The 16,073-nt window shown below is 39.5% G+C and overlaps 1 protein-coding gene across 4 annotated transcripts in view; it reads right to left on the minus strand.

Moving 5' to 3' along the window:
- The window catches only part of LOC139380214 (collagen alpha-1(XVIII) chain-like), a 180,166-nt gene that overhangs the window by 24,580 nt on the left and 139,513 nt on the right, over positions 1-16,073 (minus strand). For all 4 annotated transcript variants that reach the window (XM_071122709.1, XM_071122710.1, XM_071122706.1 and 1 more), the window contains 7 exons: positions 13,270-13,401; positions 8,544-8,615; positions 8,402-8,428; positions 8,134-8,232; positions 7,696-7,722; positions 7,333-7,422; positions 6,620-6,652 (listed from right to left, as the gene is read on the minus strand). In XM_071122709.1, the coding sequence (XP_070978810.1) occupies positions 6,620-6,652; positions 7,333-7,422; positions 7,696-7,722; positions 8,134-8,232; positions 8,402-8,428; positions 8,544-8,615; positions 13,270-13,401 (480 nt within the window). The remainder of the gene's footprint in view (positions 1-6,619; positions 6,653-7,332; positions 7,423-7,695; positions 7,723-8,133; positions 8,233-8,401; positions 8,429-8,543; positions 8,616-13,269; positions 13,402-16,073) is intronic.

Genomic DNA, 16,073 nt, shown 5'->3' on the forward strand with positions numbered 1-16,073 from the left:
CTGCCAACACACTGACACTGACTCAACTCCAGCCACTTTAATAATGGGAATTGATGGGAAATGATGTAAATATATCACTAGCCACTTTAAACAATGCTACCTTATATAATGTTACTTACCCTACATTATTCATCTCATATGCATACGTATATACTGTACTCTATATCATCGACTGTATCCTTATGTAATACATGTATCACTAGCCACTTTAACTATGCCACTTTGTTTACATACTCATCTCATATGTATATACTGTACTCGATACCATCTACTGTATCTGCCTATGCTGCTCTGTACCATCACTCATTCATATATCCTTATGTACATATTCTTTATCCCCTCACACTGTGTACAAGACAGTAGTTTTGGAATTGTTAGTTAGATTACTTGTTGGTTATTACTGCATTGTCGGAACTAGAAGCACAAGCATTTCGCTACACTCGCATTAACATCTGCTAACCATGTGTATGTGACAAATAAAATTTGATTTGATTTGATTTGATTTATATAGACAGGTGTGCCTTTCCAAATCATGTGCAATCAATTTAATTTATCACAGGTGGACTCCAAGATCTATAAACATCTCAAGGATGATCATTGGAAACAGGATGCATTTGAGCTCGATTTCAAAACCATGCATTTAATCAATTTTCGAATAAGGCTGTAACAAAATGTGGAAAAAGGAAAGGAGTCTGAATACTTTCCGAATGCACTGTATAGCTAAAGATAGGCAAAGAGGCTAGACTGCATTGTCTGCATAATTAAACAATCCCTAGTAAGATATTATTTTTGACGGTTGACTGATTGTACTGTTTTACAATAATAGAGTGGTTTTATACAGCACAGTCTTTCTATTCAAGCTCGGAGAGAACGTGAGGAAGGCTAAAGTAGGCTGTAGGCCTACAGGACAGTTGTACATAAAATACAACAAATCTATTGGTTACTGATTAGTATACTGTTTAGAGGTCGACCGACTAATCGGAATGGCCGATTAATTAGGGCCGATTTCAAGTTTCATAACAATCAGAAATCGGTATTTTTGGGAGCCGATATATTTTTTTATACCTTTATTTAACTAGGCAAGTCAGTTAAGAACACAATCTTATTTTCAATGACGGCCTAGGAACGGTGGGTTAACTGCCTCGTTCAGGGGCAGAACGACAGATTTTCACCTTGTCAGCTCGGGGGATCCAATCTTGCAACCTTACAGTTAACTCGTCCAACGCAATAACGACCTGCCTCTCTCTCGTTGCACTCCACAAGGAGACTGCCTGTTACGGGAATGCATTAAGCCAAGGTAAATTGCTAGCTAGCATTAAACTTATCTTATAAAAAACAATCATAATCACTAGTTAACTACACATGGTTGATGATATTATCTAGCGTGTCCTGCGTTGCATATAATCTGTCTGAGCATACAAGCATACAAGTATCTAAGTATCTGACTGAGCGGTGGTAGGCAAAGTAAACATTCATTCAAACAGCACTTTCATGCGTTTTGCCAGCAGCTCTTCGTTGTGCGTCAAGCATTGCGCTGTTTATGACTTCAAGCCTATCAACTCCCGAGATTAGGCTGGTGTAACCGAAGTGAAATGGCTATTGTCGATGTGTTCCTAGTTCGAGCCCAGGTAGGAGCGAGGAGAAGCACGGAAGCTATACTGTTACACTGGCAATACTAAAGTGTCTATAAGAACATCCAAAGGTTAATGAACATCCAAAGGTTAATGAAATACAAATGGTATAGAGGGAAATAGTCCTATAATTCCTATAATAACTACAACCTAAAACTTCGTACCTGGGAATATTGAAGACTCATGTTAAAAGGAACCACCAGCTTTCATATGTTCTCATGTTCTGAGCAAGGAACTGAAACGTTAGCTTTCTTACATAGCACATATTGCACTTTTACTTTTTCTCCAACACTTTGTTTTTGCATGACTTAAACCAAATTGAACATGTTTCGTTATTTACTTGAGGCTAAATTGATTTTATTGATGTATTATATTAAGTTAAAATAAGTGTTCATTCAGTATTGTTGTAATTGTCATTATTACAAATAAATCAATAATAAAAAAAATATTTAAAAAAATAATTTAAAAAAATCGACTGATTAATCGGTTATCGGCTTTTTTGGTCCTCCAATAATCGGTATCGGTATCGGCGTTGAAAAATCATAGCTGGTCGACCTCTAATACTGTTACATCGAAAATTCAATTTACAATCTGCAATGTTTAAACATGCCACTTTAATTAAGTATTGCCACCAGCCAGCATTCTCAATAGCAGAGGTCTATAGCTTCGTGAAACATAAACGTTAGGCTTAACATGAGAAAATGATGACCAAAAAAAATAAACATGTATCCATTAAAGCAAAGCTATATGCTACTACAAGCACTAGCGCCACATAATTTTAAAATGTTTTTATTTCACCTTTATTTAACCAGGTAGGCCAGTTGAGAACAAGTTCTAATTTACAACTGCGACCTGGCCAAGATAAAGCAAAGCAGTGCGACAAAAACAACAACACAGAGTTACACATGGGATAAACAAATGTAAAGTCAATAACACAATAGAAAAATATGTATCCAGTGTGTGCAAATGCAGTAAGGAGGTCAGGCAATAAATAGGCCAATAGTGGCGAAGTAATTACAATTTAGCAATTAACACTGGAGTGATAGATGTGAAGATGAGGATGTGCAAGTAGAAATACTGGTGTGCAAAAGAGCAGAAAAAAAAACAAAATGGGGATGGGCTGTGTTCAGCTGCAGCGATTGGTAAGCTGCCCTGACAGTTGACGCTTAAAGTTAGTGAGGGAGATATGAGTCTCCAACTTCAGTGATTTTTGCGGCAGGGTAGCCGCGTTGGTAGAGCGTTGGACTAGTAACCGGAAGGTTGCAAGTTCAAATCCCCAAACTGACAAGGTACATCTGTCGTTCTGCCCCTGAACAGGCAGTTAACCCACTGTTCCTAGGACGTCATTGAAAATAAGAATTTGTTCTTAACTGACTTGCCTAGTTAAATAAAGGTTAAAAAAAAAATTGGCAGCAGAGAACTGGAAGGAAAGGTGGCCAAAGTAAGTGTTGGCATTGGAGATGACCAGTGAAATAAACCTGCTGGAGTGCGTGTAGCACGCGGGTATATTGCACGCGGGTGGGTATTGCTATGGTGACCAGTGAGCTGAGATAAGGCGGAGCTATACCTAGCAAAGACTTAGAGATGACCTGAAGCCAGTGGGTTTGGCGACGAATAAGTAGTGAGGGCCAGCTAACGAGAGCATACAGGTCGCAGTGGTGGGTAGTATATGGGGCTTTGGTGACAAAATAGATGGGACTGCATCCAATTTGCTGAGTAGAGTGTTGGAGGCTATTTTGTAAATGAGATCGCTGAAGTCAAGGATCGGTAGGATAGTCAGTTTTACGAGGGTAAGTTTGACAGCATGAGTGAAGGAGGCTTTGTTGCGAATTAGGAAGCCGATTCAAGATTTAACTTTGGATTGGAGATGCTTAACCTCTAGTGACACCCCATCCCGTGAACTGGACCGTTGTCATCATCTGACACTAATTAGCATAAAGCAACGGACATAAATATTACTAGAAAATATTCCTATTCATGAAAATCACAAGTTAAATATATTGAGACACAGTTTAGCCTTTTGTTAATCACCCTGTCATCTCAGATTTTCAAAATATGCTTTACAGCCAAAGCTAGACAAGCATTTGTGTAAGTTTATCGATAGCCTAGCATAGCATTTTGTCCAGCTAGCAGCAGGTAACTTGGTCACGGAAATCAGAAAAGCAATCAAATTAAATCGTTTACCTTTGATGAGCTTCGGATGTTTTCACTCACGATACTCCCAGTTAGATAGCAAATGTTCCTTTTTTCCAAAAATATAATTTTTGTAGGCAAAATAGCTCCGTTTGTTCTTCACGTTTGGCTGAGAAATCGCCCGGAAATTGCAGTCACGAAAACGGCTAAAAATATTCCAAATTAGCTCCATAATATCGACAGAAACATGGCAAACGTTGTTTATAATCAATCCTCAAGGTGTTTTCAAATATCTATTCGATAATATATCCATCGGGACAATTCGTTTTTCAGTATGACTGATTGGAGTAATGGCTACCTCTGTATTTTACGCGAGAATCTCTCTGGGAGCATCAGGTGACCACTTGCGCAATGTAGCCGTCTACGGGTATTCTTCAACATAAATGCATAAAACTACGTCACAATGCTGTAGACACCTTCGGGAATACGGAGAAAGAGTAATCTGGTTGATAGCCCATTCACTGCTCAATAGGGACACATTGGAACGCAGCACTTTCAAAACATGAGGCACTTCCGGATTGGATTTTTCTCAGGCTTTCGTCTTCAACATCAGTTCTGTTATACTCACAGACAATATTTGTACAGTTTTGGAAACTTTAGAGTGTTTTCTATCCTAAGCTGTCCTGACAAAATATCCCATTTACTTTTTTCAAAAAATGAAAATACTGCCCCCTAGTCACAAAAGGTTAATGTGAGTCTGGAAGGAGAGTTTACAGACTAGCCAGACACCTAGGTATTTATAGTTTTCTATAGTATTCTAAGTCAGAACTGTCCAGAGTAGTGACGGGCGGGTGCGGGCAGTGATCGATTGAAGAGCATGCATTTAGTTTTACTAGCATTTAAGAGCAGTTGGAGGCCACGGAAGGAGTGTGATCTGATACCCTAACGGTAGGAAGCGTGGGAGGGGGGCAAACTCAGCCTCTGCGGGGTGTTCAGAGAAACTGCACTACGTCAGCGATAGCGTTATATATTAATTACTTACAACAAATAGAAACAGAAGGTTACTACCATCTCCGTAGATGTGTAGCTTAACCTTTGTTATAGAAGCTACACTTCCAAAATGTAATGAGGACCATATACAGTGGTTGTATTCATAAAGGTCCCTTTTGCAACGGAAAACAAAATTACTATCTTATTGGACACATTCAGGTAGTCCCTTTGTATTTCGGTCTGTTTTCTTCCATTTGGTGTGAATGACTATGACCCAAGGTTTTAAGTAGTGATGTGCACCGATATGGAAAATCTATATCAATATCAGCTGCTTTTTTCCAGAAACTATTGGTTTGAATAAATAACATTGAAACTGTGTACACTTCAATTTCACCGCTTTAGTGTCTAGAAAACTTCAAGCTGATTGCCCATTAGGGAAAGTGTGAATGATCTGAGAACCTACCCAACCAGTTTGAATACAATGTAACGCCCGTTGATGGCCCATCATCAGCCAGTTAAGTATGCTTCTTAGTTGAGAGGATTTTGTGTCTGGCACATGTATACCGTTTACATAATAGTGTAGGCATCCAGCAAGGATAAATCGATATCAACATATGCCTCGCTCATATCGATATCAAATCAAATTATCAATATTGGTGCCCACCACTAGTTTCAAGTTTATAGTCATTGGCTCCTTTTAATTGTGGCTTTTGACTGAGTCGCTGGTTGGATTTCAAACATTGATGAAATTACATCAAGCATAATGACTAGGGCTGTCAACGTTAACATGTTAATAACATTACCAAGGACAATGTTCTTTACACGTTAATAATGCATATAAAATGTTCTGCTGTAAAAAAAAATGGACACATGGACACTGCAGTCGGTGGCAGCTGCTGTTATGTAGTGCTTACTGTCTCTTAAACATAGAATACACGCGCAGCTTTGAGCAACAATTTTCAAGGAAAACGTACAGAAAGTTAAACCATAAACACATTCCCAGGCGTTGGTTTAGATAACAGCAAAAACATATTTGTACAGAAGTAGCTAGATATTTATGCTAATGCTATCTAACCAAACTAATGTTTATAATGCCATGGCTGAATGCCTATTGATATAACTATAACTTCCCACAATGATTGTAAATAAGAACAGGACATCCATTCCATTTAGCTTCTGTTTTTGTTGTAGTTCTCATGTCAAAGGTTTTAAGCAAATTATTCCAATTCTAGTTTTAGTAGCTTGGGACTAGTTCATGTTGAAGTAGCCTAGGCTAGATCTAATAGCTGTATTGCAGGAACTCAGACCTGGGGGACCTGTTGTTATTGTTTTGTGTGGAATTCATAACATTGTTAGACAGGTTCGAATGTTCTTTGTATCCTTAGAGCAAATAATTGTTTTCCTGTAGTCAACCCTTCAATCGGAAATTGGGAGAACACTCATTTAGAATGCCTGAAGCTTTAACAGTATGTGTTTGTGAACATTGATTGGAGTATTTTGTTTCTGATACAGATTATTTTGTGTTTCCGTCTCTTACAATCAAAGGATAGTATGCCTGTAACTCAATGCACTGCTTTTTCCAATGGAAAAATCTTTCTTTAGCACCAAATTTGAGCAAATTCTCAAATGTACTACAGAAAATCATGCGATTAATCGATTTACATATTTAAATCGTTTGACAGCTCTAATAATTACTGCAACTGAGCAATCAAGTTTGGAAAATAAATGACCTAGTTCATCAATTAAACACTTAGTCGTATCAAAAGGCAGTGTCCTGCAGGTCTTATAAAATAAGCTTTAAAGACTATTGGAGTAACTTGGAACCACAATGATAACAGAGTTTTCAAAGAGGACAAATCACCTACCTGGGGCCCAGCTCCTCCAACGACACCATCATACTGCAAAGAGAGCAACTAAACAGCTTAATATCAATGCACACTCAACCATCCATGTTGGAGGTGGAGATACAGTAGAGCTAAAGATGATCATGCAGAAGGATGGGTATGTTTATATCCAGACCCCTAACCCACACCCCTAGGCACTTCATGTAGATACAAAATAGTCAGATAGAAATAAGCAATAAGCGAAAAGCTAAACCTTGCCAATTGATATGCCAGGAATTTTGATGTTGTAACATATTGCTGCTACTTTTTTTTTTATATATTTTTTTTATTTAGCCTTTATTTAACTAGGCAAGTCAGTTAAGAACAAATTCTTATTTACAATGACGGCTTATTACGGCCAAACCCCGACAACGCTGGGCCAATAGTGCGCCGTCCTATGAGACTTCCAATCACGGCCAGATGTGATACAGCCTGGATTCGAACCAGGTACTATAGTGATGCCTCTTGCACTGAGATGCAGTGCCTTAGACTGCTGCACCACTCGGGAGCCCAAGCCTTTCAGATAATATCCCAGCCTTTCAGATCATAACAAGTTTCTAGAGGGAATGGAGCAAGAGGGGTAGGGTCTAGAGGGGTGAGGGTCTAGAGGCGTAGGTTCTAGAGGTGTAGGGACTAGAGGGGCTAGTGTCTAGGTGGGTAGGGGCTATAGGGGTTGTTTCGGGAGGAGGCCTTACGCTGCTGGAGGTCTGGTAGATTATTTGTCCTGGTGGGCCGGGTGGGCCTGGTGGTCCAGGCTGTCCGTTTCCATCGCGACCAGTTTCGCCCTAAAAAACAGACCGTATAGAACATGAGCCTTTAGTGACAAAGAAATGCTGGCATAGAATCCATATGTTTCATGGGACTAGGTGGAAGTTGCCCCTAATAACTGACACAGGGTCAGAGATTTTCTCATCCGCCTGACATTGATTTCCTGGTAGCTAGTTCCATTTTTGGTACACAATATCTGTGTTGAATTGTCTTGCTTTAGGCATGTAATTGTCCTTTTATTATGTCCCTTGAATTACATTTTAATTCTAGGAAAACGTGAAAAAACTCACTCTTTCTCCTCTGTCCCCCTTTTGTCCCTGGAAAATGAAAGGGGAACCAAACAGAAAAACATACATTTGTGAGAAAAAGTCCATTATTTAGAAAAAGGATGTCCATAAATTCAATTTCAGTTCCTTCTCTGAGCTGACTTGCTGAAGATTGAACCCCAAACTTGTCCCCCACTTTGATTTTGAATCGTTGTCTTTGTGTGCAAAAACAGATGAAATCTAGATAGGCGTTCATTTTCAGCCCAGCTGCACTACAAACCAGTCACATGTAATCAGCTAATCATGACCTTCAGTCTGGAGGAGAAAAACCTGCACAACCAGCAGGTATCCAGGACCGACCTGAATTGGTGTTCCCAGATAGCTAGCTAACGCTAACTACATGGCTCAGAAATCTTATGTAGATATTGTGAGGTGGGTGGAGGGAAGCAGGTTCTGACATACATTAGGTCCAGGGAAACCGTCCAACCCTGGTCGGCCATCTCTTCCTTGTAGTCCTTCATTTCCCATCTCGCCAGGAGCACCAGGGAAACCAGGCTTTCCCTAACGAGTGAAATACAAACCACAAGTTAAATTGAAACTGATCACACAAGGAATTAATGTTAGAATATTGAGATGGATTGCATTGTATTGGTGTCTAAACTTTTTATTTAATGATTTGTATTTTTTCTTGATGAAATTATATGAAATTATACCAAAGTAAAGCTCATACCGGTAGGCCAGGGATGCCAGTAGTACCCTGAAAGTGAACAGAATAAAGTGGAATCAGTGAGAGAATCTATTAAAATGGCAGAATCAAAACATACAGTATATATTGTGGCTAAAATTGAATGCCAGCTGCAGAGGACACCCACCTGTCGCCCGTCTGGCCCTCGGGCTCCAGGAACCCCATTGGCCACTCCCACACCAGAGCCTTCCATGTCATCCTTCACACATAGGGATAGGAAGGAAGGAGACAGAGAGACAGAGGTCATGAGCTCATTAACTTTTTCCAGAAATTTGTGTGATAATCCTGGATTTTTTCGCATGGACTTACTCAGGAAACTGCCCTTTACAACAGAACCTTCAATCCAAAGAGAAAATTCAAGCGAACAACCTTGAATTTGGACAAACATATTATTACCAAAAATTGCCAAGGGCCACCCAGAAAAACAACAACCAGCAGAAAAAGCACAGAAAAAAAACTAAAAATACCACCAAACCTACAACTGAGAGCTACTTCCAAGGCCAAGAAGTAAGAGAAAGATGTTACAATAATCTCTAGATATATGACTATAAGATACCTTACTATATGAAGACTCAAATGCTTAGTTAGGACAGGACAGACATCCTGGCAGCAACGTCCATTTTCATTGAGGTGCGAAGTGAGAGGTGTGAATGCCCTTGAATATAAATATGCCAGCTGAACACAATCCCAACCCAAATGAAGGGGCCTCACACCCTTATGCAGAGGCCATCAATGTGCATTATCATGCACGTAAAAAGTACAAAGATTAAGCCCCTCCAGAGACACAATTTGCTGACTGTTACAAGAATGGGAACGTAAGCAACCTCATATTCCACACAGACAAGCCCCTGGCATGTCACAGGACAATAAGAGCACACTAACCCTCTGTCATGAGAAAGGGTATTAACCCAGGGTGGAAACTCAGAATCCTGCACATTGAGGACATCGAGACAGCCTGTACAAGTCTGGAATGGTAATGGTGAATGGAAACCTCAAACCTTTTTAGCAGGACTTTTACAGGATCAAAGAGAGAGCACAGTATGAGAATCTCACCCCTGGTGACGACCCCCCATCACGAACAAGACAGATAACACCCCCTCCTCAGACAGATAAGCAACCCCAATAGGAGAATCAGCACCCACAGCACTGCTCCTGCATTAATATTAGGGATAAATTCACCCAGCTGGAGATCGAGCTGGTAGAGCTCAAACAGCAATTCAACACATTACAGGCAGTACAGACCCCAACATACCAGCACAACAACCCCCCCTCAACCAGACCCAGAGAGCAGAAGATGGAGAGTAATGTCTGCACTCTGGACAGTGGTGACAAAATTCCAACAGGAGGGATAGGGAAAAACAGCCCAGCTGAAGGAGGAGGGGAGAGTGCTGAAGGAAGTGAGAAAGCTAAGGTGCGACAATGAACAACTCATGAGAGAGTAGGACTGTCCCCGGCTAAAAATAAATCTTGGTCTACCAAAAGTTGTCTTGTTCTTTTGCCAAAATGTTTAAGCATGTATTTTTCCATATATAGATTATGCTTTAAGTTTACGGTTTGATGTGTCGTGACAATCATTAATCTGATCACTGTTATTTATTTTATCAACTAACAATGTTTAATTGTTACTCAATTAAATTAATCATGTAACAATTAACTAATTAGCAATTTGGGGCACCACGGGAAAAGTTGTTTAACGAGTTACTATCTCCCGACTTAAACTCTAAAGATATATAGGGATCTCGTACATCAATAACAGTCAATAATTAATTATTATTACCTCATATCAGTCTCTTCTGAATGTCGCATACTCCTTGATATCTGCAAGAACCCTAACCTCATTGATGAATCAGCAATACACAAATAGGTTGAATTATTTATTTACTAACTAACTCAATAATAATCTTAGTTTACGCCTTCACTATGAGGAAAAACTAAAACATTCCAAAAACACACTAAGAAAAATTAAGGATCAGCATGTCAGAAAACAGCTCAATGTGATTGAAGAATCCATAGAATCAAATCCATTCTGGGAAATTTGGAACACACTAAACAAACGAGCTACCTATCCAAAAATGTAGATGTATGGATAAACCACTTCTCCAACTTTGTTGGCCATATAACAAAGAACCAAGAACAAAAACAAACCTTCACAAAATTATCCTCAACTCTAGGATCTTCCCCAATATTTGGAACCAAGATCTGGTCACCCCAATCCACAAAAGTGCAGACAAATTTGACCCCAATAATTATTGTGGAATCTGTGTCAACAGTAATCTAAAAAAAAATGTCTGCAGTATCAACAGCAGACTCCAAAATGTCCTCAGTGTCCATCTTACCAAAATACAGACCACGTATACACCATGCGCACCAATTGACAAACAAACCAAAACAAAATCATCATCATCTCATGCTTTGTTGATTTTAAAGAAGCTTTTTACTCAATTTGGCATGAAGGTTTTCTGTCCACAAACAACAAGTGTGCGGTTAATATTGGCAAAAAACACTAATTTATTTCCTTAGGGCCGCGGGGTGAGACAGGGACGCAGCTTGAGCCCCACACATGTCAACATGTATATCAATGAATTGTCGAGGGCACTAGATCAGTCTGCAGCACCCAGCCTCACCCAACTGGACTCGGAAATCAAATGTCTACTGTTTGTTGATGATCTGGTGCTTCTGTCCCAACCATGGTGGGTCTACAGTGGCACCTAGGTCTTCTGCACAGATTCTGTCAGACTTGGGCTCTGATAGTGAATCTCAGTAAGCCCCAAAAAATGATCTGCCAAAACAAGTCAATTTGCCAGGACAACAAATACAAATTCTATCTAGACACTGTTGCCCTAGAGCACACAAATAATTATATCTACACCAGCCTAAACATCAACACCACAGGTAATTTCCACAAGGCTGTGAAATATCTAAGAGACAAGGCAAGTAGAGCCTTCTATGCCATCAAAAGGAAAATAAAACTCAACGTTCCAATTATGATCTGGCTAAAAATACTTAAACCAGTTAAAGAACCCATTTCTCTATGGTTGTGAGGTCTGGGGTCTACTCACCAACCAATAATTCACAAAAAGGGACAAACACCGAATTGGAATTCTGCAAAAATATACAACGCAAAACCCCAAACAATGCATGTAAAGCAGAATTAGGACTATACCCGCTAGTTATCAAAATCCAGAAAAGAGCTGTCAAATTCTATAACCACCTAAAAGGTTGCGATGCCTACACATTCCACCACAAAGGCCTCACCTACAAAGAGATTAACCTAAAGAAAAGCCCCCTCAGCTAGATGGTTCTGGGGCTCTATTCAAACACAAACAGACCCCCATGCCAGCAACACAATTAGACAAAACTAAATTATGAGAAAGCAACAAGATAACTATTTGACACACAAGAAAGAATCAACCAAAACACAGAGCAAATTGGAATGCTATCTGACCCTAAACAGAAAGTACACAGTTGCATAATACCTGACCACTGTGACTGACCCAAAATTAGAAAATACTTGACTGTGTACAGACTCATTGATCATAGCCTTGCTACTGAGTGAGGTCACCATAGGCAGACCTGGCTCTGAAGAGAAGACAGGATATGTGCCTACTGTCCACAAAATTAGGTGGAAAGTGAGCTGCACTTCTTAACCTCCTGGCAAATGTATAACCACATTAGAGCCACAAATGCTTTCGCCGACTGGTTGAGCACTGGTACACACTACTGGAGTTACACAGTAATAGTGTCACAGCTATTAGCTTCACGACATACATACTATGGAACTCCATTTGGGTCTTTGCCTGTCAAAAACATACAGTAGCGCTGTCAAAGCTGAAAAAAAGTCTGCAAAAAGCAGATTTCATGTCCAGCACTGTAGGTGTGTGAAACAACTTTACCAGCATCATAGCATACCTATCGATTAATTGTTGTGACATATGAAATACGAGTGATAGTGTAATCGATGTGTAATAACTACGTACAATTTTTATGAATGCATTAAATGGTTTTGTGACGTGCAGCCATATTCAGGTCCTGATTGGTCAACAAGCTTATATGACACGTCAAATTGTGTTGTTATCTTTTTTTGACATGCAAAGACCCAAATGGCGTTCCTTAGCAAAGACCCAAACGGTGTTCCATTGAAATCCTGGTTGAGAATGAAACAACGGAACAAATGACCAACGAAACAGCACAGCAAGTAAATTCAAGAAATAGGTTTAGATTATGTTTTACTGGTAAATGGGACATACATAAATGCCAACAAAATAACTTTTTGGTCAGTGTTTGTTTGTGTGTGTGTAACCTTTATTTAATTAGGCAAGTCAGTTAAGAACAAATTCTGATTTACAATGACGGCCTACCCCGGCCAAACCCGGACGACGCCGGGCCAATTGTGCGCTACCAATCACAGCCGGATGTGATACAGGCTGGATTTGAACCAGGGACTGTAGTGATGCCTCTTACACTGAGATACAGTGCCTTAGACCGCTGCGTCCATGTGTGTGTGTTAACTATTTAACTGTACTAGAATGCTTAAAAGGCAGCTAAAATTTTGAATATCGGTTATCGGCATTGTTTTTTCTGTCAAGGAAAATATTGGTAATCGGTATCGGCCAAAGATGTAATATTGGTGCATCACTACCAAAAACTATTGTTGAACTAAAACTGATCAATAAAATGTAAATATGAATGTTGATGCAGCAACCGTTTAACACTGGGTAATGTTTACAGCTCGTTTGACAAGCTAGTGAGATTCTTGTGATACTAAGAAACACTCAGTTTTAACATTGGGCATTTGTAATCATGCATCGTAAAGACCATTGAGATAAGGAAACCCATCTCTCATGGGGACTCACAAAGCCAGCGTGATAGCTTGGTCCGGGGGGTCCTGGTGGCCCGGGTTGTCCCACTGGTCCCATTGGTCCAGGAAGGCCAGCCAATCCGCCAAGTCCTGGCTGACCAGGGATACCAGTCAATCCCTGTGCGCCCTGTGGAATAGGATGAAGGTCAAGATTAAAAAACAGTCATTATCATATTGATGAGCCATCCAATCCACACACTACACTTTGAAAAAAAGGGTTCAAAAAGGGTTCTTCGGCTGTCCCCATAGATAACTATTTTTAGTTCCAGGTAGAACCCTTTTTGGTTCATGGTAGAAACCTTTTGAGTTCCATGTAGAACCCTCTGTGGAAATAAATACATATTTACTCAACGGGTTCTCTTATGGGGACAGCCAAACAACCCTTTTAGGTTCTAGATAGCACCTTCTTTTCTAAGAGTGTACTAGTAGGACACACTTCACATAGGTATTAATCACATTGTAGGGCAATCTAAGCAACATTAGGAGAAACTGACCAACTTCAGATACAGTCATAGGACAGTTAAAATAGTCCCCTAGCCTGAAACATGACTTAGAGATCATTAGGACTGTCTCAGAAAACAAAACCTTAGTTGGAAAAAGTTGTCTGTTCTTTCAACCAATCGATTGGTCAAAAATGTAAAATGTGCATTTTTCCATATATAGACACTATATATAGACAACTATATGCACTGAGTTTGTCTGACATTTTAAGATAACTGTTTGATTAAATAATTAAGACACACAAATGACTACAGCGAGTCCGACTACAATTGATTTGTGCCGGGCTAGGCTCAGACTTGCTTGTGTATTTTTATTTTTTACAGCAAGGGACTGTGTGACTAGCACCCGTTGTCTTTCCTCCCTGCTCAGGCAACCAGAGCAGAACATCGACAGTGTTTATTGCGCTGTCCATGTTACTGAAGCTGCCATATAATTACAGCGATTTCTGACTGAAAGTTCTGTTACTGAAATCACCCAAAATCCTTGCTCTCTTTAGTGACACATGTATGCATCGCATGCACGTGACCAATAGCATATCATAGTCACATCAATAATTTGGTTATATACTCCGAACACCATATCGTATGTGTCAGAAAAATGGAAAAACAGGTGCTGTTCGATTGCAATATAATTCTTCTGACCATTTGGAACAATGTAAACAATGCAAAATAAATGATATGTGTACCAGAGAGCCTGTTGTAATGCCTTTTTTTTGGAAAGTCTTTATTTCAGCAGACTAAAAACAGTTGTATGTATTTGTGAATACAATTGCTGTCATGTAACGGTTTATTTATTGTTTACGCTAATTAGCCTATTCAAGGTCGCTTTGTTATTTTATTTTAAAACTAAAATGCTTGATTGCATTTCAAATCATGAATGACTCGTACGCTGTGTGATGACATGAACAAATTAATGATTGATTGATACAGTAGCCTATATAAATACTGAAATATAGGCCTAAATAAGTTACGGTATTTAGAAATAAACTGGATGCGGTCCAAGGCCTACAGCACGATGGTGGTTAAATAAGAATAATTATAATAATAAGAAAAATAAGGAAAAGGAGTGTTAATATGATAAATATAATTTTTTGGACAACTTGAACAGTGTAAATAACACAAAATAAAGTGTAAATAATAACAGAGAAGCTGTTAAAAAAAAGTAAATCCTTTATCATAGCAAATATTAAAAACAGCCAAATATGTGAAATTGTTTATCCAATCAGTAGGCTACACAAACAGGATTTGTCTTACTTCTGAAGATACAGAGTGCATTCAGAAAGTACTCAGACCCCTTCCCTGTATGTACATTTTGTTACGTTACTGCCTTATTCTACAATGGATAAAATCCTCAACAATTTTAACACAATACCCATAATAACAAAGCGAAAACAGGTTTTTAGAAATTTGTGCAAATGTATTAAATATAAAAACAGAAATACTTTACTTAAGTATTCAGACACTTCGCTATGAAACTCAAAATTGAGCTCAGATGTATCCTTTTTCCATTGATCATCCTTGAGATGTTTCTACAACTTGATTGGATTCCACTTGTGGTAAATTCAATTGATTGGACTTTATTTGGAAAGGCACACACCTGTCTATATAAGGTCCCAAAGTTGACAGTGCATGTCAGAGCAAAAACCAAGACATGAGGTCGAAGGAATTGTCCATAGAGCTCAGAGACAGGATTGTGTCAAGGCACAGATCTGGGGAAGGGTGCCAAAAAATGTCTCCACCATTGAAGATCCCCAAGAACACAGTGGGCTCCGTCAATTTATATATATATATATATATATATATATATATATATATGTATTTTTTTGGTGTTAACCTTTATTTAACTAGGCAAATCAGTTAAGAACAAATTCTTATTTACAATGACGGCCTACCCCGGCCAAAACCAGACGACGCCGGGCCAAATGTGTGCCACCCAATGGGACTCCCAATCATGACCGGATGTGATGCACCCTGGATTTGAACCAGATACTGCAGTGTCGCCTCTTGCACTGAGACGCAGTGTCTTAGACCACTCGGGAGAACATTCTTAAATGGAAGAAGTTTGGAACCACGAAGACTCTTCCTAGAGCTGGCCGCACGGCCAAACTGAGCAATTGGGGGAGAAGGGCCTTATCAAAATCCTAAAAGGTTGCGATGCCCACACATTCCACCACAAAGCCCTCACCTACAAAGAGATTAACCTAGAGAAAAGTCCCCTCATCCAGATGGTTCTGGGGCTCTGTCCAGAGTTCCTCTGTGGAGATGGGAGAACCTTCCAGAAGAACAACCATCACTGCAG

Source organism: Oncorhynchus clarkii, chromosome 22, assembly GCF_045791955.1.
Source record: "Oncorhynchus clarkii lewisi isolate Uvic-CL-2024 chromosome 22, UVic_Ocla_1.0, whole genome shotgun sequence".
In the NCBI taxonomy this organism is placed as follows: Eukaryota; Metazoa; Chordata; class Actinopteri; order Salmoniformes; family Salmonidae; genus Oncorhynchus; species Oncorhynchus clarkii.